General features: G+C 33.9%; 2 protein-coding genes and 1 pseudogene across 3 annotated transcripts; 2 read left to right on the plus strand and 1 right to left on the minus strand.

The window, feature by feature from the left end:
• Positions 1 to 613: 613 nt before the first annotated feature.
• On the minus strand, positions 614 to 13,629 carry LOC109794402 (disease resistance-like protein DSC1; annotated as a pseudogene). The gene is made up of 6 exons (XR_014427911.1): positions 12,531 to 13,629; positions 12,337 to 12,466; positions 10,996 to 12,109; positions 10,599 to 10,850; positions 5,126 to 6,582; positions 614 to 1,118 (listed from the first exon to the last, which is right to left on the minus strand). The product of XR_014427911.1 is annotated as a disease resistance-like protein DSC1 (transcript).
• Positions 13,630 to 14,378: 749 nt separating this feature from the next.
• Positions 14,379 to 14,925, plus strand: LOC109804869 (inhibitor of trypsin and hageman factor). Its single transcript, XM_020366766.3, has 2 exons — positions 14,379 to 14,497; positions 14,604 to 14,925. Exons 1-2 carry the CDS (start codon positions 14,482 to 14,484, stop codon positions 14,795 to 14,797), a joined length of 210 nt encoding a protein of 69 aa, XP_020222355.1. The 5' UTR covers positions 14,379 to 14,481; the 3' UTR covers positions 14,798 to 14,925.
• Positions 14,926 to 24,977: 10,052 nt separating this feature from the next.
• Positions 24,978 to 26,308, plus strand: LOC109792040 (uncharacterized). The gene has a single exon (XM_020351424.3). It carries the CDS (start codon positions 25,063 to 25,065, stop codon positions 26,077 to 26,079), a length of 1,017 nt encoding a protein of 338 aa, XP_020207013.2. The 5' UTR covers positions 24,978 to 25,062; the 3' UTR covers positions 26,080 to 26,308.
• Positions 26,309 to 27,232: the final 924 nt, after the last annotated feature.

Genomic DNA, 27,232 nt, shown 5'->3' on the forward strand with positions numbered 1-27,232 from the left:
TATTTCCTTCCCAAAACCTAATGAAGCATCCATGCTCCGTTTGCAAACTTAGAAATCTGGACTCAATCGCACATATTTCAAGTATCCACCTTCAGCACAAATTGCCAACCCCAAGGTTTGTGTTGTGACCTATCAAATAGTACAATCACAGATTAGTTTTCATTTCAGCTATTGAATTAATATAATATAGAGACAAGTCAAACCTATTTATATGATGAAACCAATGTCCACCCTTATTGCTCAGATATGTTTGTCTGTTTCAAGTGTAAAATATGTATACAGCTGGGTCCATATCTACACTTGTTAGGGAACAATTTATTTTCTATAAGACTCGATGCAAGCAGAAATTAAGAACAAAAGATCACGACCACAATAGCAGTGATCCTGAAAATTTACCTGCAATCGGTTTTTACTGAGTTAAATTTTTTAGTGTACTTCAACAAAAAGTAAACTAAGCTATCTGTTTAACCAAGTGAAACCACTATACAATTTGATTTATAACCAACTTGCAACTGTAAGAGACGGAAAAAGGAAAACAAAATGACAATAAAATGAGTTGTGCTCTCAATTACAAACATAGATACTTAGGGGTAGGGTCAGATAAGCAACTCAAAATCTTGAAGCAGGTTCATCTTAATTTTATGTATGAACTTGTTCCTTATTTACAACACATAAGTTTTCTACTCCTGCTAATAATTTGATATCTTGTATCAGATGAGGTAAGACATTACTATTAATGAAATATAATTCAAATAAATATAATCTAATAACAGCTGTTGGGTACAACTACACCATAATTCACGCAGAACAACAAAAGTAAGATGCATAACTTGAACAGGAATAAAACATACCAAAAGAGATTGTAGATAACTAACTTAAATAAGGGAGATTTCTTCAGTGATGTAACTAATCATAAATTTGCAGATACTTCCATACAATACGTACTCATCTTCAGGTATTGCCGAAAGGATACTACAGAAGCTTCCTTTTTCACTTTCTTCGACTTTTCCTCCGGTCTTTAGAAATTGCAATGTTATATAGCCAGAATTTCCTGTATTTCATTTTTGCTTTGACACCTTTCTAAATGCTGATCAATCTCCATAAATACTTGAACACATCTGCAAAAAAATTAAATGTTCCATATCAATGTTATTTCTATTTGCTAACATATAATTTCATAAAACTGTGAATCATAGAAACAAATAATTTATTTTAATTAAGGCATCTTAAATTGTGTCTTTTTAATCTTGCAAAAGACAAGATGAACGAAGTATCAAAATGAAAGTTCCCACTATTTTCCTTTCTTAAAGGTTTGTTATTGAGAATAGAAGAAAATGTAGAAAAACTAAGAGAGACGAGTAACACTAAAATTGTGGGTGATCGTAGCAACTCACTGTGATTTTTATTGAATAAGAGATGACCTTTAAATAGCCATTGTACAACGTACTGAATTAACAAGAAGATAATAAAATATCTTATCAAATCAAAACTTACCAAAAAACTATCTTATCTAATCTGAAACAAAATAACTCAAAATCAAATAATTCCAGATAACTAAATCGGATATCCCGGATATCTTGGATATCTCGAATATCTCGGATATCTCGGATATCTCGGATATCTCTAGAAATTTAAGATTATCCAACAAAACTCCCCCATAATCTTAAATTTCTCCTTCTTCTTTCATTTCGATGCTTCTTCCACCAGAGCGCGATACTCCTCTGTGTACCATGGCCCCGCGAGCCATGCAACGTCCAGCACCCCCTGCGTCGAGGTGGCCGATGCCTCTTTTGGGACACAAAAATACCCGTTGCTCTATGGTCCACCTTTAAACCCAGAAAGTACTTCATGATGTCCAAATCGGTCATCACAAACTCCCTCTTCACTTCTTTAAACTCCTCAACTAGCTCAGCTTTACTTCCCATCTCACTCTTCTCAATTGATCCGATCTCCTCATCCGTTGCTTTCTTCCATCTTTCATCAAGTACCACCTCTTCAGATTTTATGTCTTCTGTTCTTGTCAATAGACATACTACATGTAACTCGTCAGTGGAGTTGTAGATGTCTTGCAAGCTCCGAGTTCTAAGTTGCTCAGGTTCATCATCTTCCTCGGAATGCTCATTGGTCCTATCCGAGCTTCTCCCTATTATCTCCGAGTTCTCCCTTTCAGAGTTCGAGCTCCCCGAGGTCGTTTCCGAGTTACTCCAACTCCACTCACTTTCCTCATCTACTTGGACATCTCGGCTTACCAGAATTTTACCTGTAACAGGGTTATACAATTTGTAGGCTTTTGCCTTTTCATCATACCCGATCAAAATGTACTTCTTGCTCCTATCATCAAGCTTCGTTCTGAGCTGAGCTGGAACATGACCGTAAGCAAGGCTTCCAAAGATCTTGAAGTGACGTATACTCGGTTTTTGTCCACTCCATGCTTCTTGAGGTGTCACATCATCCAATTTTGAATGTGGGCACCTGTTCTGTATATATATAGCACACTGTACTGCCTCTGCCCAAAACTTCTCAGGCATATTCTTCCCTTTAAGCATGGTTCGGACCATTTCAAGAATAGTACGATTCTTTCTTTCAGCTACTCCATTTTGTTGTGGTGAATATGGAGCTGTGAGAAGACGCTTTATACCTTGCTCTTCACAGTATTCCATAAACTCTGCCGATGTGAATTCTCCACCTCTGTCCGACCTCAAAGCTTTAATTTGCTTGTTAGTCTCTTTCTCCACCATGACTTTAAACTTCTTAAAAGCTTCAAATGCCTTTGATTTTTCTTGCAAAAAATATACCCAGGTCTTTCGAGAGAAATCATCTATGAAAGAGATGAAATATTTCTTACCACTGAAAGATGCTGGAGAGATTGGTCCACACAAGTCAGTGTGTATCAGCCCAAGTTGCTCCTTCGCTTTGTGCTCGGACGAGCTCGGAAAACTTGTTCTTGTATGCTTTCCAAGTACACACGCTTCACAAAACTTCTTGTCAAACTCAACACCACGTAGTCCGAGTACCAACTCCTTCCTTGATAGCTCGGCCAAGCCTCCAAAGTTTAAATGCCCAAAACGAAAATGCCACATCATGGCTTCATCCTTCACGTCCAGCTTCAAGCACTTATTTTGAAGGATGTTCAGCTCCAGTTTATACATCCTATTCTTTTTCATCTCCACTCGGGCTATCAAACGATCATGCTTGTCCTTCAAATAAAGCACTCGATCCTTCATCAGAACCGAGTTGCCTTTCTCCATCATCTGCCCCATGCTTAAGATGTTGCTCTTAAGTTCGGGAACGTAGTAGGCATTCCTTATTTCTCCAACTCGTCCATCCTTCTGTATAAACTTGATGGTTCCACGCCCTTTTACCGCCACCTTGGAATCATCCCCAAATGACACGAATCCAGCCTTTACCTTGATGAGTTCATTGAAGAAACTTTCTTCTCCACACATATGATTGCTCGCTCCAGTGTCCAAATACCAGATCGAGTTGTTTAGGCAACTCGAATCAAGCTCGGCTTCTGACTTCTCATTTGAGCTTGGAGGCTCAATTGTTGATCTCTCGACGCAACTCAAGTTTAGCTGGACCTCGGAGGCAGAACTCGGACGTAGCTTGGTCTCCGAGCTCTGCGTCATCATCAAAATTCCTGCTTCCTCGTCCTCTTCTTCTGTGAGAAGATTCTTCCCTTTTTCTTCACTTCGGCTTTTAGCTCGGCAATACTTTGCTATGTGACCGTATTTGCCACAGTTGTAGCAATTTGCCGATCTGCATTCCTTTGCGTAGTGGCCGAGTTTGCCACACTTATAACATTCCACCTCGGACCTCGGCTGACTTCCTTGGCTACGATCACCTCGTCCTTGTCCACCTCCATGGTCACCTCGTCCTCGACCTCGTCCTTGATCACCTCCATGATCACCTCGTCCTTTGCCTCGTCCTCCATGATCACCTCGTCCTTGTCCTCCTGATCTTCGGCCCTGAGTGTTCCGAGTTTCATTCAAATCAAGTTGCGCCTGTAATGCTTGATCAAGAGTATTCTTCATCTTCCTCCTCCTTTGTTCGTGGGCTTCGAGTGACCCAGTGAGCTCTTCCACTGAGAGAACTGACAAGTCCTTTGACTCCTCAATTACGCATGCAATACTCTCGAAATCATCTGTTAATGATCTCAAGATTTTCTCCACAATTCTACTTGCTGGCATTGGCTCCCCATTCCTTCCTAGTTGGTTAGCCACCTTCTCCACCCGAGTTATGTACTCGGATACTTGTTCCTTATCCTCCATCTTCAAACTCTCAAACTCTCCTCGGAGAGTTTGAAGTCGGATCTGTCTGACACGGTGGTTACCTCTGTGCGCAACCTCTAAGATCTTCCATGCTTCCTTTGAAGATGCAGCGTTTGCAATCTTCTCGAAACCTGACTCATCCACGGCATTGTACAAAAAATACAAAGCCGATTTGTCCTTCACTCGTGTCTTTTCCAATGTGGCAATCTGAGCCACAGATTGGTCTTCGTCCTCCTCGGGTTCTTGGAACCCCTTCTCCACTATGTCCCATAGACTTTGGGAACCCAACAGGGTCTTCATTTGTAAACACCAATTATCATAATTGGTTTTCTTTGACAGTTGTGGTACGGTCATTCCATTCACAACCTTTGCCATTACTCTCTCTTTCTTCTTTCTTCCCCCTTCACAGGCGCACACTGTTTTCCCCTCACACTCGGCACTCAGAGCATATAGCTCTGATACCAATTTGTAGAAAAACTAAGAGAGACGAGTAACACTAAAATTGTGGGTGATCGTAGCAACTCACTGTGATTTTTATTGAATAAGAGATGACCTTTAAATAGCCATTGTACAACGTACTGAATTAACAAGAAGATAATAAAATATCTTATCAAATCAAAACTTACCAAAAAACTATCTTATCTAATCTGAAACAAAATAACTCAAAATCAAATAATTCCAGATAACTAAATCGGATATCCCGGATATCTTGGATATCTCGAATATCTCGGATATCTCGGATATCTCGAATATCTCGGATATCTCGGATATCTCGGATATCTCTAGAAATTTAAGATTATCCAACAGAAAACACACAAAATTACATAAACAAAAGAGCTTAGTAAGTTCCATACCGAATAAACAGTCACAAGAACACGAACCATCTTCACTCAAATCCTGCTCATGATTATTTATGTCGTTGCATTCGTTCTCATGAAACCCAATATTATTTAATGTAAGGTGCTGAGTAACTAGCGTAACATACATTCTCCGACTCAGATGGTGCAAACTTTTTTGCTGGTCAAATATTAGGCAGACCCCACACTCTCGGGTAGCGATGGTCACAAATTTTGAGGAAGCTGTCAAAGTGGCTTGGGTCGTACCATATAAAAACATGATCAGAATTCAACTCAGTGACAGCTTCATCGTACCATGTGGTTGCAGGTCCCAACATCGTACCATTTGCCAAGTAGCACAGACACCATATTTTAGCACCAAGGTTCTTCATTACTCGGGAGTGTGAAAGAACCACACACAAAGATAATCCCACCAAGTCAGATTGGGAAGAAAGAAGATCAATAGTGATTGAGGAATCCGTTGTTCGATATTTGAACTGCCCCGGGACTCTGCTTCCTGGGAAACAAACCTTCACAAAGTTGCAATTAATTTCGGTGTTGTCTTCAACTCCTTTTACAGACATATTCTCACTCGCCGTACCCTTGGTTGCTAACTGGGCCCCCTCCATAATGCAGTGGAGTGAAGGTTCATCCAATGCAACACAATTCTTGAATGAAATGAATTTTCTCTTAGCCATGATCATTGCACAAGTTGTTATAGTGGATACTGTCCTCAATGACCTGCAGTTCATGGCATTCAACTCTGTGACAAATGGTGGAAGCTCAGTTAGACTCCTAAGCTTCCTACAATTCTCTAAGGACAAAGTTTTCAGATGTCGTTGATGCTTGGTGCTAGCTGGTAATGTCTTCACACTGCTACCATCTAGTTTTAGCTCATATAATTTATATAAGCCGCTGATGTTGTCAGGGAGCTCACACAAGTTACAACAATCCTTCAAGTGTAGCAGTTGTAGAGATTTTGAACGACCAAATAATGCATGCAGAGTACGTTTGCTAATTGCTAGTCTACAATTACAAATCCTAAGCTCCGCAAGATCTTTTAGGAAAAATAAATCAACAGGAGCACATCTCAAATCATGTACATTGAGTGACCGGAGATTTCTAAGACGCCCAAATGCAGAAGAGTCCAACATTTTGATTCCTGTGCTGCTTAAATCCAAGCTTGTGATTGAATCCGATGACACTGAGAATTCACTGAGACTAGTGCAGCCATTCACACTGATCTTTTCCAGAGACGTTAAATGTTGCTCACTTTTAAGACTCTTGAGCCTTTTGCAGCCATCCAGTATCAAAGTTTCAAGCGTGTCAAAAGAGAAAACAGATGGATGAATATCACGCAAACTTTCACAGCCGGAGAGATTCACCCATTTAAGTCTTGACGCCTTAGACAAATCTGGGAGATTCTCCAAGTGCTTGCATTCACTTAAGTCAATTCGCACTAAATTTGCAATATCCTGCAACAATTCGAAAGGACTCATCACTGTTAAGACAAGCAATGGGCAGCGGAAGCATAAAACATAAAAAACCATACAAACCATGAAACAGAGAAGAGGAAAGGTTAGGGAACAGAGCAATTTCGTATTTGCTGAACAACCATACTATTCTGTTTGTTTTTCATTCATATATAAGGCAAATACATGAAAAATGACAGCCATACATAGAGCCCATAAATGCTGTCAGTAAAACACATGTTCCCATCATCATTAAGTGTGTAGATTTGCCTAAAATCAGAAACCTAACAAGATATTATCTACTGCACTAAGTAAACATAATTACTGCAGAACTTTACCCACTAATACAAGCAACCATAAATAATTATAGCAGTAAAAAATAAAGGAAAAGTTTTACTGCATTAACACTCCTCCTTAAAACTTTTCTTAAGGACTCCCAACTTGCTTCTTAGCTCATTAAACTTAGCACTTGGAAGGGCCTTAGTGAGTATGTCTGCCAATTGCTCCTCGGACCTGCAATACATCAACTGAACATCTCCATTCTTCTCAGCTTCCCTTATAGCATGAAATTTGACATTGATATGCTTGGTTCTTCCATGTTGAATTGGATTTTTAGCAATTGAAATGGCTGACTTGTTATCACACCATAGCACAGTAGGTTCCATTTGCACATGACTCAAATCTGTCAAGACTTTCCTGACCCATATAGCTTGATTTGAGGCTGCTGCTGCAGCTACATATTCAGCCTCGGCAGAGGATTGAGCAACCACATCTTGCTTCTTAGAGTTCCATGAAAATACTCCACTACCAAGTGAAAAAACATATCCTATTGTGCTCTTAGAGTCATCAATAGATCCAGCCCAATCACTATCAACAAAACCTTCAACCTTTCCATCACTTTTGCTATACCAAATGCCAAAGTCAGTAGTACCTTTCAAGTATCTCAACACTCTTTTGCCTACACCAAAGTGTGTTAAACTTGGTGAATGCATGAACCTTGAAAGTAAACTACTGCAGAACATCAAATCTGGTCTAGTTGCAGTCAAATAAAGAAGACTACCAACCAAACTTCTATATTGAGTCACATCTGCCTTTGCATTACCATCAGACTTGGAGAGCTTTTCGTTGACAGCAAGTGGAGTTGAAACAGGATTACAATTCTCCAGTTTGAATTTTTTCAGCAAGTCATTTGCATACTTTTTCTGTGAAAGAAAAATTCCATCATCAAACTGATGCACTTCCATCCCCAAAAAATACCTCATCACTCCAAGATCTGTCATTTCAAAAACCTGCAACATGCTATTTTTAAACTCTTCAATTTCATCAACATCATCACCTGTAATCAACAAATCATCAACATAAAGAGAAACCACAATTTTCTTTCCATTGCCACAATCTTTCACATAAAGAGTAGGCTCATTTTGGCTCCTCCTGAAATTATTTTGCAGAAAATGAGAATCAATTCTGCTGTACCAAGCTCTTGGAGCTTGTTTCAGCCCATACAAGGCTTTATGAAGCCTATAAACTTTTTCTTCATGACCTGCAACAATAAAACCATCAGGTTGTTCAACATATATTTCTTCTTGCAATACTCCATTTAAAAAAGCAGATTTAACATCCAAGTGAAAGATTTTCCATCCATATTGAGTCGCTAATGCAACAATTAATCTAATTGTTTCATGCCTAGCAACCGGCGCAAATGTATCACCATAATCGACTCCAGCCATTTGAGAATACACCATGGCTCTAAACTTTTTAAAGACATCAAAAGTTTGAGCTTTGCTTGATAAAAAATACACCCATGTCATTCTTGTCAAATCATCAATAAACAGAAGAAAATATTTGCTTTGGCTAAGAGAAGGAACACTCATTGGACCACACAAATCAGTGTGAATAAGCTCCAATTTTTCCTTTGCTCGTGTGACATTTGTTGATGAAAAAGATTTTCTATGCATTTTTCCCAATTGACAAGCATCACATAAATCATCAATAATACCCATCATAGGCATGTCTCTCACCATATCATGAGTTTGCAAAAATTTCAAAGCACCCATATTAAAGTGAGCATATCTTTTGTGCCATAAAACAGAATCATCATGTTTGGAAACAAGAGCTGATTCATTCACTTGATTCAAACTGATTGGAAAGCTATTATCACACATTTCCACTTTAATAACTTCATAATCATTTGAATCCAATATGATACAGCCATTGTTTTTAAATGAAAGAGAATATCCTCTCTTCATTAGTTGAGCAACACTTAGCAAATTCTGATCCAAATCAGGAATAAATAAAACATCATGAATAAATTTAGGACCTTTGCTAGTGTGAACAGAAACTGTACCTCTTCCTTCAGCTTGTACAATATCTCCATTTCCAAGCTTAACTTTGGTTTGGACAGCCCTATCCAAAGTAGTAAAAAGACTTGAGTCCCTCGCCATGTGGTTTGTGCACCCACTATCAACATACCATACATCATTTGAACCTGAACTACTTGTTTGAGCAGCCATAAACAAGTGTTCTTCATCTTGGAGTTGCTGATCGGTGAAGTTAACTTGATGTGCATGTTGTGGTTGAGATTGGTTCTGCCTGGATCTGCAGTACCTTTCTCTATGTCCCCACTTCTTGCAAATGTTACATTGGATTTGAGGCTTCCCCTTATACCAACAATCTTTTGACAAGTGATTTGTTCTTTTGCATGTAGAACAAGGAGGAAAATGATTGTTTGCTGCAGATTCACTACTCCCATCCATCTTCGTTTTCCCCTTTTGGTCACCAACTGCTTTATAATTTTGCTTCTTTTGATTTTTCTGACCAGCTTGCTTTCCCTTGTGTCTTGCTTGAAATGCACCTTCAGTTACATCATCCATTCTCATGGAGAATCTTTGCTCATGAGCTTGCAATTTACTGACCATTTCGGAAATGGTTAGTTTCTTAAGATCACATGACTCTTCAATGGCAGCAACTTTGGCTTCAAATTTTACGGGTAGACTGATCAACATTTTTTCGACTACCTTGTGGTCATGGACCACCTCTCCATACAATCTCATTTGGTTCACCAAGTGAGACAGCTTTGAAGTGTACTCCTTGACTGATTCACTTTCCTTCATTTTCAGCATTTCAAACTCTCTTTTAAGAGTCAATAGTTTGATAGATCTCACCCGTTCATCACCGGCATACCTTTCGTTCAACTCGTCCCATATTTGTTTTGCTGTTTCCAAATGCATAATGCTTGTAAAAACATCATCTGTCAAAGCTGAATGTAAACATGAGACAGCTTTTTCCTTCTTCAAAGTCTCCTCCTCATGTTGCTTCATTTGAGCTATTGTAGGATTAGCCCTCAATGGTGGAACTTCCTTATCTTGATCTACATACTCCCATAAGCCAAAAGACTTCAAACATGATCTCATTTTGACAATCCATATGTGATAGTTTTCCCCAGAAAATTGAGGAACAGCAAATACACCATTATTCCCCAAAGCCATTTTATCACTCACTCACAAGTGTTTAATCTCTCCTCTCAATTTTTTTCAGACCCACAGCCTATAAGAACAATGCTCTCGATACCACTGTTAAGACAAGCAATGGGCAGCGGAAGCATAAAACATAAAAAACCATACAAACCATGAAACAGAGAAGAGGAAAGGTTAGGGAACAGAGCAATTTCGTATTTGCTGAACAACCATACTATTCTGTTTGTTTTTCATTCATATATAAGGCAAATACATGAAAAATGACAGCCATACATAGAGCCCATAAATGCTGTCAGTAAAATACATGTTCCCATCATCATTAAGTGTGTAGATTTGCCTAAAATCAGAAACCTAACAAGATATTATCTACTGCACTAAGTAAACATAATTACTGCAGAACTTTACCCACTAATACAAGCAACCATAAATAATTATAGCAGTAAAAAATAAAGGAAAAGTTTTACTGCATTAACAATCACTATGGAACCTAAATCTTCAAATTTCAATTAAACCAAAAACTAAACTTATCTTTTGTATATATTTTACCTGCACCCCCTGCCAAAGTACTGTAACATGGCTGTGCGGCATGCAAATCTCAACAAGCATCTTAGCACAAAAATTTACTGGAAGAGACTTCAAAAAGCATCCATTCCACTCAAGGTACCTCAATTTACCAGAAAATTTACTGAGGGCACCAGAATGGTGCACATTTCCTGATCTCTTACCTGAAGGGACGTATTATCTAAGAATTCTTAAATTACTCATCAAGTTGAAGGTGTCAGCATTCAAGTGTAAATCCTCAATCTGAGACAAATCTAATTTTATCCCTTCAACTACATCACTCCCCTACAAAACAAGTAAACAGTATTAAATTAGATACGGATATTTCTAATTAAGCGTGTCTAGTTTGATTTGGGAGGAAGGTGAGTGTATTTTTCCTTGCCTTTTTATTTTCAAGTACATCAGAAACTTCTTCTATATCTCTCAATCGACTACGTTTTCCGGGATCTTCACTACCCCCACGAACTATATTCAAACCCATTTCTTGTATCAAGTCATGCATTTGTATCGTCCCAGCATATGAAATAGTTATAAGAGCTTTATCTTCAAGGACCTTTACTCCACTGGTAGCATAGAAACCACATGCATCTAGTATTCTTATGACATCATCTTTATCTTCACCTTTGAAAAAAAATGCAATGTCTAGAAATATTTTCTTCTGTAGGTTGTCTAATCCATCATAGCTCACTTCTAATACATTTTGAATTCTTTCATTGGGACAGTTGATGAGTTTACTCAATTCACAGTCCCAGAATTCTGTACTTCTGCAATGAAGATTAGAACCCAAAACTTTTAAAGCTAATGGAACTCCCCCTGCATATTTCACTGCCCTTTCTGAGAGATCCTCATATCCCTTTTTAGGATGTCTTTCTTTGAAGGCATGTAAACAAAAAAGCTCTAGAGATTTGGCAAAGTTCCATATCTTGACCTCATATATCTTATCAACTCTTCCCGTAAGCAAATGCCTATTTCTTGTTGTTATAATAACTTTACTATCTGGACCCACGTAGTTACATTGTTCTCTGCACAACACATCTAATTGATCTGAACTATCCACATCATCTAGTACAATCAAAACTTTTTTATTGCTAAGCCTCCTCATAATGAATGTGGATCCTGCAGCTGCAATATTATATTTACAATGTTCATCCTTGAGTAGCTCAGAAAGAAGCTTATCGCATAAAGAGATTAGTCCAAGCTTTTTTGATTCCTCTCTAACATTTGCTAAGAAGCAGACAGCATCATATTGTGGAAAGAGTTGAGAAAACAAGGCTTTGGCAATAGTTGTCTTGCCAATCCCGCCCATGCCCCAAATTCCAATTACTTGAACATTTTCTTGTAACTGACGGTTTTGGTTTTTTGACATCAACAGTTTCAGTTGTTCACAATATTTTTCAATTTCAACAAGGTCTTGTGCTTTTAGTTCAACAGGGAACCTCAGGCTCAACTTCTGGGATACATCTTCCACAATTTTGTCTATCACTTGAGATTCATCCCTAAAAAAGTAGGAGAGAAACAAGAAGACATCAAGAATGGTTATAAAATAAAGTGCGACATATACACTACACTGCCGCAACATAACTCTTTAAAATGAAGAGCTAATTTCATGTAATGCACTCAAAGGTAATATTGACATATTAATATATTAAAACATAAATGAATTTAATCTAATAATTATAATTAAAGAAGCACACTAAGTTTTGTGGAAAGAGATAATAGTTACTTGTGGTAACGGGTACGAGAGTCCCATCCACATATATTGGCGGCTTCGGTGAGAGCAGCTTTCCACTCTTGGATGAATTTGTCACCAATAGAAAGAGCAGCTTTCCACTCTTGGATGACATGGTCGTTGTCTTTGACTTTGTCACCAAGAACAAGAGCAGGTTTCTGGTCTTGGATGACTTTGTTACCAAGAGCAGTTTTCCCCGTAAGTGCCACTATAATTCCTTATGTGGGATGGATCCACTTGGTAGAAGGCGGGTATGACTACGAGTCCTTCAGTTTTTCTGCAGTGAAGTATTTCTACGAGTTCTATCAAGCACCACTTGGAATCTGCATATTTTTTGGAGAAAACGACAATGGCGAGGTGTGAGTCATGGATTGCTTGGGACAGTGAGGGCCAAACCTCGTCTCCTTTTTGAAGATTAGCGTCATCGGCGTATGCTTTGATGTTGGCTCCGCGGAGAGCAGAACGAAGATAGCTAACGAAGTTGTGGCGAACGTCCTCACCTCTGAAGCTGATGAAAACATCGTACTTTTTAGGACTCCATGCTGACATGTTTTCTTTCGCCATTGCCCTTGCACTTTTCTTCTCTACGGATTACAAAAACAGATAACACTTGAGAAATATATGTTGGACTGGATTACTATTTTTCACTAACTCCAATCATTCTGCATTCTTTTGTCTTTATATTTAGATTCTACACTAACTCCAATCATTCATATCTCTTCATTTTTTCCACCTCTCTTTTATCATTTACCACTTTCTGCCAAAACAAAAAAGATGAAATATACTTTTAATACAGCAACAAGACAAACTAATCAATTGCAATTTGTAACTGAGTGGATACTTGACCGACAAAGCCTAAATTATTATATGACTTCATCCAACACGTGTATAATTTTTCTTGCAGCAACAGTTTTACAGGCTCGCAATGGTCATTTGTGTTGGGATTATTTTAATTTTACTTCTAGTTATAAAAGGTTTCACTTATCACTGTTTAGTTTATATATATCCGGCCCAACAGGAGCCTCTTGAGTAACCGGCCCACAATCTTTGGACAAGGTCCCTCATCCAAAGAAGGGGAAGTGATAGCAAGCCCAATAGCTCACAAGCCCAGTTACGTAGGTCCAGCAGGAACCCACGTATATTTTAGAGATTATCTTAAAAGATATTTTGTTAGCTTTTATGAATATCTTACTATATTTTTCCCCTCTTTATTCTTTCAATTTTTCTCCTTCACAACCAAATGCTTGCTTCTATTCCTGTTGTTGATTTTTTCCGATTGTGCAGCTGCTGGACAGATTTACCTCTAGGGTATTGTTAATTAACCTTGCAGTAGACTATATATAATTTAAATTAATATTACGGTATTTGACTTATAAAAAAAAAACGTACATTAGTCATATTAGGTCCAATTGCTTCACAATGAGGGAATGGAGAAAAAACTGAACTAGCTCCTAAAATGGTTAAATATAATTCCATTCATCTCCACCTCTGCAAGTTTTTAAAGCTACAATAACTTTTCCGTTCAAATCAATTTCCCATACATTGGTAAGACAAGTCCTTTAGTAGAACAACAAACAACAGTATCAATAAGTTCAAATAGATTCCCATTTTTCTTCGTATTTTATTCAAACATGATGCATTTGTTGAAAAAAAAATATATTTTTCACATTAATTATCTTTTTATTTGTAGAAAAAAGTGATTTATACTTTATACTATATTGATATATATTATAAATATGATAATATTATGTTAAGCAATATTATGAGTAGTTTGTCAACTTGCTCCATGAACATAAATGCGGTTTATTAGATTAGAATTTAGAAGCTATGTGTGTAAAGACTTGAAGACAATTCAGCAGCAAAACAGTTTCAAAATTGAAGACTGATAGCGTGACATTGTAAAATTTGACAAATCTCATTTTGTAAAATTTGACAAATCTCATTTGTATAATTTTGACAATTAATATGATTAACATCGTCTCCAGCTATAGCGTACGTCACGTGTTAGACATAGTACAAAATGCACCGTTCAACTACAAATAAAGGTTAACACCAAAAGAAACTATAAATACCCCTTGATATGAACGCATCTATATCATCACGAACAGAAGAAGTGCATTAAGAAATCAGAAAAAGAAAATGTCAGAGTGCCAAGGTAAATAAATAGTAAATATGTTGGCGTGCATGTATATATATATATATATATATATATATGTGTGTGTGTGTGTGATGAGTTATATAATTTGATCGATGTTGCGCAGGTAAGAGCTCATGGCCTGAGTTGGTTGGAGTGGAAGGAACGGTGGCAGAGGCTACAATTGAGAGGGAGAATCCTTTGGTGGATGCTATTATAGTGATTGAAGGAACCATTGTCACCCCTGATTTTCGATGTGATAGGGTTTGGGTTTGGGTTAATAAAGATGGAATTGTTTATCAGGTTCCAACTATTGGATAGAACCACTTATCTTCTATGTCTTTAATATAATACTTTAATAATTGAGGAGTTACTCTTCCTATTATATATGTTATTTCATATAAAATAAACAAGAAGATTATAAGAAACTTCTTTCTCATTTTTAATCATGTTATGCACGCCCACTATATATATAAACGATGTTTCATTTAATTTCTTTGTCTAAGCCATTCATCTCCATTGATATATACTTTTTTTAATTATCCTATTTTTATTGCCTTGGTTAACCAAATTAATCTGATATAATAAAAATTGCTGTTATGAATTATGAATAAATGTTTAATGTTGATGGATCTGTCATTAAATAATGTGTTACATTATTTCATAAGTTAAGTTTATTTAATTTTACTGGTTAAAACCTAGATTGAATTCAATTTTTTTTATTTTTTATTTTTTTATATATATTTTAGGTGGTTGATTCTGATCTTATATGAGATGATGTGTTACTCTAATCTAAATTTTTTATTGCAAAAATAAAATTATTTCATGAGTTTCTTTTTTATCCATTTTCATAAGATTTTATTTGTGCATAATGCATTCATGAGTTTAAATGGTCATTATATAATAGCGTAATTTTTTTAACAATAATAATACAAGAATTCCGATACACATTAACCTCTTTTAATAAACTTAAATAATAATTAAAATAATATATATGACATAGAATACCGCTGTTTAAATAAGTTTGATTTATCTTGTCAAAAGAAGTTTGATTTATTTTAAATTTTAAAATTTAAGCCTGTTTTTTTTATAAAAAAAAATTGTCATAACTAATTAATGATTAGTTATTAAAACCAAAAAATCAAAAACATTTTATAAAATTATTTCTTAAACAGTATATAGGTCCTCAAACTCTAAGTTTTGCATAAGCGAAAGAGCTTAAGATGTTCTCATATAACCAAGCTTAATTTGGTTATGATGAAAATTGATTTTAATTGTTCATATTTTACCAAGATTAGGTTTGATCTTTATCTTCACATATTAAGTTCAAAATTGATTTTAATTATTCATATTTTGCTCAGATTTAGCCTTGAACTCAACCACTTAAAAATTTGAGGGACAAGAGAAAAAATTATATTTTATGGATATGAGACATACACACATAAAAATGTCACTTAGTTCCAACATTCATATTCTTGATTTTCTTATCAAGGCTTTTACTTGCCCAAGATTTAAATAACATTAATATGTTTAATTTGACAATATGGTTCACACTTTTTTGTTTTCACACCAATATCTTAAGATTTTGTCTTAATTTAATCTAACTCGACCTGTGGATAAGTAAAGTTTGGTTAATGATTATTTTTATCAAAGATTGAACTTGAGTTTTAGTCAAACGATTCAACATTGAGTTCGACTCATTAACCACTTATACTCGACTCTTTAATTAATGTGGTTCATACTTGACCATTTGAAATTAAGATTAAGTTATGATACTTAACTATTGGATTTCATGTAAGCTAAATTTCCTCATTTTTGATACTTCAAGACTTTAAAATTATGAAAGAGTTAAACCATATATATATATATATATATATATATATATAAACACACTTATAATCAAACATGGCTAGTCATTTTGTTAGGATTCAATCTTGATAATAATAATAATAAAGTAAGCAATCATAGCTAAAAATTATCTACATACGAAATTAAGTTAGTCAAGTTAAGACACTTAAAGCTAAGTAAATTAAGTAAGATATACTTGAGATCAAACTAAGCTAACTAACTATACAAGAGATAAATTAACTTGTATGAGACTAGGCCAATTATACTTAAGATAAGTTATTTGAGTTAATCATGCTTTAGGTCTGAATTTGACCTTTTCTTAGATAATTCAACATTCAACCTTATTTAATTAACTTACTTTCTAATGAATGCTCTTAATACTTTGACAAGGGAATACTCACTTGATTCCTCTTTGTTGTTGTTTGCCTCCATTACACGTCCCACATCTTTGGGAATCTTTTCCTTGATGATAATATGTCCACTACATTCTCTCCCTCAACAAAACCGATTTCTTTTGTGTTATTTCCTTCTTCCATAACCTTGTCACTACAATTGTTCTTTTGTTACCGCGCACGTTTGAGGGAGGAACCCTCATGCTTGTCACTCTTTCTCTTGATTCGTTGAGTATTGATGCTTACAAGAGAAATGAATGCAAGTAAAAAAGAAAAAAAATATATTGTCGTAAAAAACTGTCCCTTACATCATGGTGGTTTACAATGGTGTGTATCTAACTAAGAGAGGTTGTCTGAACAAAAGGGAATATGACTAAATTGAAAAAAAAAAAAAAAAAAAAACCTCCACCGTATACATAAAAAATGTTAACCTATTAATATGGATATTATAAACATATGTCATCAATATAATACACCAATAATGATATTGAATAATAAAGAATGTTTTAAAAGAATTTCATACAAGCAAAAATTTATATTTATAAAAAATTATTAAACATGTCATTTCCCTCGTTCGATGACATGATGTAAACTTATATGAAGGGAAAAAAAAATAGTACTAATATTTTGGATCATCGAATTTGCAGCTGATCAATTAGATGGAGAGAAAGAGAAATAAGATATACATCTCTTGGGCCGAAAAGAGGCAGCAGCAAGACGTCGAAAAATAGAGGGGGAATAGTTAACATGAGCCTTACACCTAGTTGGACTTTGAGAAGAACTTTAGCTATGTAAAGAAATCAAAGAAAATGAAATGTATCTCAACCCAAACTAATTATCTATAATACAAATAATCCAACTATTAACTTATAAATTTATTTCTTCTAAAAAAACAAATCAATTTATTTAGTCACTCTCCTAATTACTGTTAATGCACATTTGGACAAATTCTAATTTTTATTACATAGTCATTATAATGTTAAAATTGCGAAGAACTAATGAAATTATTGGGTGATATTTTTCATGAGCACTTCTAATAAAAGAAAATAAAATAAAAATGATAAAATAAATTTATTCAAAAACTAAATTTATATTATTTCATTCTTATACATAACAAATAAATGAAAGACTAATAAGAAAGATAGTTCTATTTTTTAATGTATTAATGGATAATTTACTTTTATACTCTTAATTTATTATGAGTATTTATGAGATATCTACTCATTTTTTTATTAGTGTGAATGTATTTATTGAGCCATTATAATTAAAAATATTTATTAATTTTTTAGTAGTGTCATTAAATATAACTACTACTTACACCATTTAATTGTATAAGTATTTTTACAATGAAATTTCAAATTATTACATTTTTTTTTGACACCACAAACTATTACATTATTAATTATAACTAATTTAACTACTTTTATTAATCTTAATGAATTAGATATTTATTTTTTATATTAATTTTAACTTATAAAAAACTTATAAAACTTTTCTCATATTAACTTTTTAGAAAGTGAAAATTTTAATTATGAAGAAACTGATTTTAACTTAAAAAAAGATTATTTTACTCTTCATTCTTATTTTTTTTGGTTAAAAGTATTTATGAAAAAAAATCATCTATCATTTAATACATATATAGTAACATGGTGGTAGAAAGAGCAATCAATAGGTCTACACGTTTATAGGTTAGCAAATGAGGAATATGAATAGAGTTGTCTGGTGGTGACTGGTGAGACATTGAGAGTTGAGACTGATATGATAAATTGTGCAGCAGATCCATTAATTTTGTGCTTAAAAGTGCTTTTAGGTAGTCTTTAGGAGTAAATATATAGGTTCCCCAAATTGCAAAATCTCTTCATTTAATCTCTTCTAAAAACTTTGAAAAGGAGGAGTAATTAATTGCTTTTTCTTTTAAGGTTCAAATAACTTGTGTACATGAATTTTGTTTAATTAGCTCAAAAAGTTGATATATAGGTCTTTGCTTTTACAGTGTGAGAACAAACTAACCTTTACTACTCTGGATAACCAATTCTTGTCTGATTTAACCCTCCAACAGCTTAGTCATATTTGGAGGCTAGAAAACGAATTATAAACTGCACATACAACTCATCTGCGCTTTCCAATTTGATGTTAGTTCAGATTGGCATTTAATTCTTGCCTTTTATATCTATATGCTTGTAATGAATTGAAGACAAGGACATATACACTAAGGGTACTTACGTATTGAGGATAGGATCAAAAGCCAAAATAAAATTCGTTCCAAACTTCCAATACCATGTGCTAAAGTTTTTATATGGTTTAAAGAAAAATCATCCTGATATGACTTAAAATCATCCTGATATGACTCTCTCTGTGTCTCTCTGTGTGTGTGTGTACTTACGTATTGAGGATAGGATCAAAAGCCAAAATAAAATTCGTTCCAAACTTCCAATACCATGTGCTAAAGTTTTATATGGTTTAAAGAAAAATCATCCTGATATGACTTAAAATCATCCTGATATGACTCTCTCTGTGTCTCTCTGTGTGTGTGCGTGTGCGTGCGTGCGTGCGTGTGTGCGCGCGCGTGCGTGCGTGCGTGCGTGCGTGTGTGTGTGTGTGTGCGCGCGCGCGTGCGTGCGTGCGCGTGTGCGTGTGCGTCTGCGTGTGTGCGTGTGTGTGTGTGAGAGAGAGAGAAGAGAATTACAATTAAAAGATTGATTTAAATATGTTTTTATAATCTCTCAAATTTAAAATTTTTTTTTTTTAATTTCTCAAAATTTTAAAAAATATGATTTTAGTTTTTTATACTCAAATTTTATTCAAAAATTTGTTAAATATTGTGACATAAAATTTATTTACTAGTATCATTATTAATGAATATATCACATTAAACTTAATTGATATTATATAATTATCTCAATTTATCACTTTTAGATATATTATTAGTGATCTAAAGAATTAAAATAAAATTTTTAAAATTATATGAACTAAAAATAACAATTTTAAATTTAAAAAACAAAAATAAATTTATCCTAAATCTTAAAGAGAAAAAAAATATACTTTAAGCCTTAAAGATTTTACGTATATATACAACATAGTTTAATTTATTTACTTACAACTACGAGAATTGCATTGGAGTGTTTACGTGCCTATGAGTATTTTGAAACCGAATAAGTACCTAAACATAAAACATTTCAACAATTGAAGCTCAGATTTCTTTTTTATTTTTTTAATAGTAGAAATCATGGTATTAACTAGAGAAAAACAAGCCTGGTTTATATATAAAATGCATTAGTTAATCGATTAAAAATAATTGCTCCTCCCATAATCCAATGGAATCTGGACAAATCAACTAGGAATTAATGTAATACTTTGCCAAACTGATCAAATAATTAATGTGTATAAAACTTACCCTAAATAAAAATAGGATTAAACAACTTCAAAATAATTATTTATAGCCATTAATTAATTATGTAATCCCACAACATAGCCTCCCACGATAATTAGATTAATTCTAGTGTATGTAAGATCTATTATTTACAAGGAAAAATGCATGAAAATAAAATCAACACCCTTATACTACGTATATCGCCGGACATATAATTAATGTTGGCATTATATCCACCAATAATTGATGTAATTAAAGGATACGTAGTACTAGCAAAGTAAAACAAAATTGAAGGCAGTTAAAAATTAGGTAATGTAAATTGAATGCGAGGCTAATTGTGTGGATCTTTCGATCTTGTCGTTATCCAATTACTTAATTTGCATGGTTATGGATGCCAGCCACACAGATTTAGAGAACAAAACAAAATTCCACCGGGCAATAAATTTTTCATCAGCCAAGCACATGCAATTGTTCACCAAAGCACACCTTTCTTCCAAATCTTAACACTTCATTTCTCTGCTCTCTCTAACTTGGGTTGGCCCCATCATCTTTACATTATGTGTTCGTTGCCTATAACCCAGATCTAGATTATTCATTTTATAAAGCAACTTTCTGACATCTGTATTAGTGGAATACAAATAAGTACCATTTGATAAAATAAAAGAAAAAATACATTCGTACTCTAATAATGATTAAGAAGCTTTTTAGATGATGGTCAAAAGCAAAACTGTGAGGGTTTAGGTCTAAAACGGACAATATCTTATCATTGTCGAGTTGTGTATGAAATAATCTTTTAAAAAAAACTTTCATAAATAAGCCTCACATCTTATAAAACAAGAGAGAGAAAAAAATAACAATTTATAAAACACACTCATACTCCAATAATTGAGAGACTTTTGGATGATGACCAAAAGTAAATGTGTGAGAGTTTAGGCTCAAAATAGACAATATCTCATCATTGTAAAATTATGTGTGAAATAATATTTTAAAAATAACCCTCATAAAATATCTTCTCAAACAAATATCATAAAATAACCTCATCATATATCATAAAATCCTGTCGACGATAATTTTTCAGTTGTCCAAACCAGAATTCCACGTACTGCACAGTCAACATGCACTTATGAAGAACTATAAAACACAACCAACCCCTAATAAAAACTTATGGTTCAATTTTCAAACTTACATTAACTAATTGGGACACTCCTTTCACAGTCAACTATATATCATGTCACATATTTTGTTGTATAAATATCGTTTCCAAAACCTAATCTAACTTGCATGTAGTGGAGAAAATGGCATATATGAACCGATTATTTCAATTTCCAGTTCACATATTAATTATTTTTTGTTAGTATTAAAAATGCTTTCTTTACTATTTGTCAATAAGTTAATTCTCTTGGTACTGTATAAAAAAAGAGTATTAAGATAGATGATTATTTATTTTTTAAAATTTTTATTCATATTTTATGTTGTTCTGGATATTATTTGTGAGACTCCAACATGTTTCACCTAGAGTACATGAGTTTAAACATATGGTCGTGTAAATCTTAGGGAGCAAATCGATTATTGAGTTGCAGAAACCCACCGAGAATTTGCTTTCAGGATAATAACTTTTGTCACGATACAGTATTTTCTTTTATTCTTTTATACTAATATTTTCCAACAATCTAAAAGCAAATTATTTATCTTTTTAATGAGTTTGTTTTTTATGAAATTGATTTGATTAATGTATTAAAACTCAAAATTCTTGATAAAACCAACAAGGGACAAACACAAAGATTGTTAATATTTTCTAAACAATCTGATTGACAATATTTTGAAGACGAACCAACAATTCGTTTGAGAAAATAATGAGGGAGTAAAATCAAATTAATTGAAAACTATCAAAAATATTGGTATCTCATATTATCTTTAATTGTATATAAAATTTGTTATTTGATCTCTGCATCAAACAATTTACAAAATGTCTATGAGAAAAAAATAAAAAATAAAATAAAATGTGGTAAAAAAATAAATAGGTAATAATATCTAATATGTAATTAAAAGGCTACTTAGAAGGAAAAAAATGATTTGTTTGCAATGTCGTTTTAATTAGTCACATATGTTAAGAATTTTGTTTTGATGGTTGTTTCTTATACAGTATATAATCAAATTTACTTAGTATTTGTTAAGTAATCAAATTTTATGCATGACCCAATGAAAAAATCAATTATTATTATTTTTTTTATTAATTTGATGAGAAAAATAAAATTGTAGATTTAATCATAATAAAAATATTGAAGATACATACATTGTCATATGCTCAAACGTACACAACTAATATGTATAAATAATGTATAAAATGAAGGTGTAAAATTATTGTTACTTTAGAGGTTATTTTGTTATTAACTATAAAATAGAATATAAAGTGCTTATGAGATGAAATGATTTGTTAAAAGAAAATATATGCATGATAGATCAATAAAAAGAATTTACAATGAGAACCAAAATATTATTTCATATCAAGACAATAACACAAAGTTTGTAAGCTTAGATTGAATGGTTTAAAACAAATATATATAAGTTATGGTATGAGAAGTTCAATAAACACTTTTTGTTTCTGTGTATATAAAAATGATTTTGTGATGTCATGCAATAATTTGTTGTTATTTGACGTCTAATTGAAAGTGGTGATTAAAATTAAAGAGTTTTTAAGTTATAGTTTGAGATGAAAGACTTCAGATAAAAATTATGTGATTTTAGGTATTAAAATATAAGAAAAAAATTGAAAATAGTTTCACTCTAAGTGAAATTTATTATATTTAAAAATTTATTAAAGAAATTTCAATAATTTCAATGTTGCATATGATAGAGCATTATATGTTCATATCAATTCATTTAAAAAAAATGATAGAATGTCATTAGAAGGGGAACCAATATTTCTTAATCTGAATAAGAAAAATTAATTGGGGGTGTTATATATGTATCTAATAAATTACTTTATAATTGATATCACATATGTTGTAAGTAGATTGAGTAGATACATTCATAATTTAAATGATGATTATTGGAATGTTTTTACATCTTTTAAAAGTATATAAAAGTATCGTGACTTGGAGTTTAAAGCTTATAAACTTTCCAACTGTCTCAAAATGGTTTTGTGATACAATTGGAGTTCAAAAAATGATGAGATAAGTATATATATATTCACTTTTGGAGGTGGTATAATTTCTTAGAAATTAACAAAACAAACATGTATAACATAATTTACAATAGGATTAGAATTCCTAATACTTAAATGTGTAGATGAATAAACATAATAGTGAAAGAGACCTAATGACTAATATACTATTATATATAGGAGACATCTACATCTTTTGTATATCCTTTCATTATATAATTAATATGTTGTAATTATTGTAACTAATAGTGTTTGTAATACTGAAACATGGTATTGTCAAAATTTTAATTAAAAATTGTGGTATCTCACACAAGTATATATGTAAAAGGTAAGAAGAATTTTATTGATCCTTTCATAATAGGATTACTCAAAAAAATTATCCTAGATATATTAGGAAATGATCTAAAAGTCATGAGTAGAGAAAAGTATAATGGACACCCAATTAGTGGTCAAACAAAATCATGTGAATACTCTTATGCACTACATTTTTCATTCTTATGACATGTGATAGTGTTTGATATGAGGTTGAGTCATGAGCTCTTAATAAATACATAGTCCTTGATATGAGTGGTGTTATAAAGGCACACTTGAAATATCTACCTATGTGAGTCTAAAGGTATAGGTCACCTTCCAATTTTACATAAAAGACTTTGGTTATCTTTCTAAGCGCTCATGAACAACTTAAGGTGAATATACATATAAATGCTTAAAATACAATATAAAATTTTAGTCATAGAATTATCACGGTTTTAAAGACAAAAGTGTGTATTGTGGGATCTCATCTTAATTCCATTAAATTTAAGAATAATTCATTTTTTAAACATAAGGTGTTGTCTCGTTGCACTATGTGTTAATTCAATCATATTGACATTAACAAGCACAAAAATCTTTTCTTGTATAAAATTTGTTCTTATTCCTCTTTCACTTATCTATTATTGGTGGGAGATTACAAAAATAATAACATATAAGAGTTAATTATTTCAATCTTACTGTTGACATATTAATTAATTGTGTTATCATTGGTATTAAAAATATTTCTTTATCATTTGTCTCTCTTGATATTATATAAAGAAAATATGTCTTTAAGAGAGATAACAAAAAGAGTTAATTATTTTTAAAAACTTTCTTTCATACTTTCTGTTTTTTTTTTTTTCATTATTCATGAGATTTCAACATGTCTCTAGGACAATTATTTTTACCACAATATAATATTCTCTTTCATTTTTTCTACTAATATTTTCTGCAGAAAAAAAAATCCACATGCATGCATTGCCATGTATATCACATGATAACCTAACCTATGAAGTAGACTTGTAGATAACAATAAAGGCATCCATATGATGAAGGAAAATAATTAAATTGCACATAGAGTCGACATAGAGACAAGTTGCAGAAATAGACGTTTCTCTGCTCAACAGACAACTGTTACGGCATATAGGTTGGCAATGGAGAAAGACTATAGCTAGGCCACATGAGACGTACTAGTACCAATTTAGCTATAGCCAAGTGTGAATTGAGAATTCAGAATTGACGCTACCCTAGTTTTTCTTGCAGCTTAAATTTTACTTCTTTGGTACGTGTGAAAGGCAGTGGAATCAAATTAACATGGATGAATAATTGTGTGAAACGAGTGTACATTAAATGCTGCGAAGTGCGAACAGTTAGTAGTTGAAGCGAATTAAAGTGGTAGAAGGGGCCAGCTTGTGACTGTGATGGATATCGATTCTGCGCGTTATAAAAACCTCTTCAAACTGCTGCAAACTACACCAACGAGGATTGCAGAGTTGTGTCAGAGAGTTGATAGTAATTAAAAATGTTGGTAAGGGACAAAAGAGTAGCTTTGCTCTTATTGCTTTGTGCTCATGTTTTTGTGGCCAATGTGGTTGCAAGGAATGTGGCATCTGTGAAAAATGAGGAGGAGAAGAATATAGGGTTTGGGAAGGGAGGTGGTTTCGGTGGTGGATTTGGAGGAGGAGCCGGTGGAGGATTTGGAGGTGGTGCCGGTGGAGGCTTTGGTGGCGGAGCAGGTGGGGGCCATGGAGGTGGAGGTGGTGCCGGTGGAGGCTTTGGTGGCGGAGTAGGTGGAGGCCATGGAGGTGGAGGTGGTGCCGGTGGAGGCTTTGGTGGCGGAGTAGGTGGTGGCCATGGAGGTGGAGGTGGTGCCGGTGGAGGGTTTGGTAAAGGTGGAGGATTGGGAGGTGGAATAGGTAAAGGAGGTGGAGTTGGTGGAGGAATTGGAAAGGGTGGTGGAGGTGGTTTTGGAGGAGGAGCTGGTGGAGGCTTTGGAAAGGGTGGTGGTGTTGGAGGTGGAATAGGCAAAGGTGGAGGTTTAGGTGGTGGTGGTGGTTTTGGAAAGGGTGGTGGTGTTGGAGGTGGAATAGGCAAAGGTGGTGGTGGTGGTTTTGGAAAGGGTGGTGGTGTTGGCGGTGGAATAGGCAAAGGTGGTGGTGGTGGTTTTGGAAAGGGTGGTGGTGTGGGAGGTGGAATAGGCAAAGGTGGAGGTCTTGGTGGTGGTGTCGGAGGTGGAATAGGCAAAGGTGGAGGTCTTGGTGGTGGTGTCGGAGGTGGAATAGGCAAAGGTGGAGGTCTTGGTGGTGGTGTCGGAGGTGGAATAGGCAAAGGTGGAGGTTTAGGTGGTGGCATTGGAGGAGGAATTGGAAAAGGTGGTGGTATTGGAGGAGGTGTAGGTGGTGGATTTGGAGGTGGTGCAGGTAGCGGATTTGGTGGCGGATTTGGAGGAGGTTCTGGTGGCGGACTTGGAGGAGGAGGAGGAGGTGGATTTGGCGGCGGCGGTGGAGGAGGTGGTGGCGGTGGAATTGGTCACCACTGAGCCTTGGCGACGTTGCATGCATGACAAAACTTATATTTTTATTTTAACGTCCTTTCATTGCATTAGTCACGTTAATTGGTTTATTGAAAGCGAAAATGTTGTAAGAGTAAGGAGTTAATAATTACTCTCCTTAATAATGTGGGTCATATTATTATTGTATTCTATTTTCTGTAATATTTGCAGTTGAATGAAAGATTCAGAGGGATATATCTACTCTTTTTGTATTCAATCATGAGAAAGAGAAATTACAGGAAAATCACTTTTCAAGTGCCCAACATATATTAATTAATTCCTGCATTTTGTGTTACCTTAACTAAGCTCGTTAACTATATACCATGATTTTATTCAAACGGAATTATTGATGTGATCGACTAATTAATATAATCATGGATTATTATTTAACTTTTTGCTAAACTAAAAATAATTAATTAATAAAATCTTGTCTTTATTATTATAAGAAACTACGTACTTATTCATATAGCAGAGATTCTACAGTATTATTTTACTCTATTTTTTCATCACATTAATTAACTTGTCTTACATATTCTCTTTTTTATTTAATTTCTTCTTATCTTTTTTCTTGTATAAAGTTTTGGACAAACAATACACAATTTATCTTAAAAAAATATGATATAACCTTACTCGAACATCATCTCTCACACGAAAGATACATTTAATGAAAGACAAAAAAATAAATTAAGTGTAAGTACATAATAATATAACATTTTTATTTAAGTGTAATTTTAGTTTAATTATTCTCAAACTTATGATAAATTTATTTTTAATTTTCAAATTTAAAATTAATACTTTTAATCTTGCAATTGTAAAATAAATTGTTTGAGTTCATTTGAGCTACTAATAATATATTGACAAGGACAAATTGAAAATTGTTGTAATGTGATGATTTTAAGCGGGAGGCATTGATGGAATAGCAAGTGATGTGTGTGAATTTGACATAAGGAAAGGCCAAGAAGATGGTTCATATACATTTTCCTTCTCTTTTTACCTGCTAATCATAGATGGAATAACAAAATCTAAGGGTTCATTCCCACATATATATATATATTAAACCTTTGATAATACATACTCAACGGAATCATCTACACTCATTCCATTTCGAAAATGGAAAATACCTGCTGGACATACAATGCTG

Source organism: Cajanus cajan, chromosome 7 (genome assembly GCF_000230855.2).
Source record: "Cajanus cajan strain Asha chromosome 7, NIPB_CcT2T_4, whole genome shotgun sequence".
Classification (NCBI taxonomy): Eukaryota; Viridiplantae; Streptophyta; class Magnoliopsida; order Fabales; family Fabaceae; genus Cajanus; species Cajanus cajan.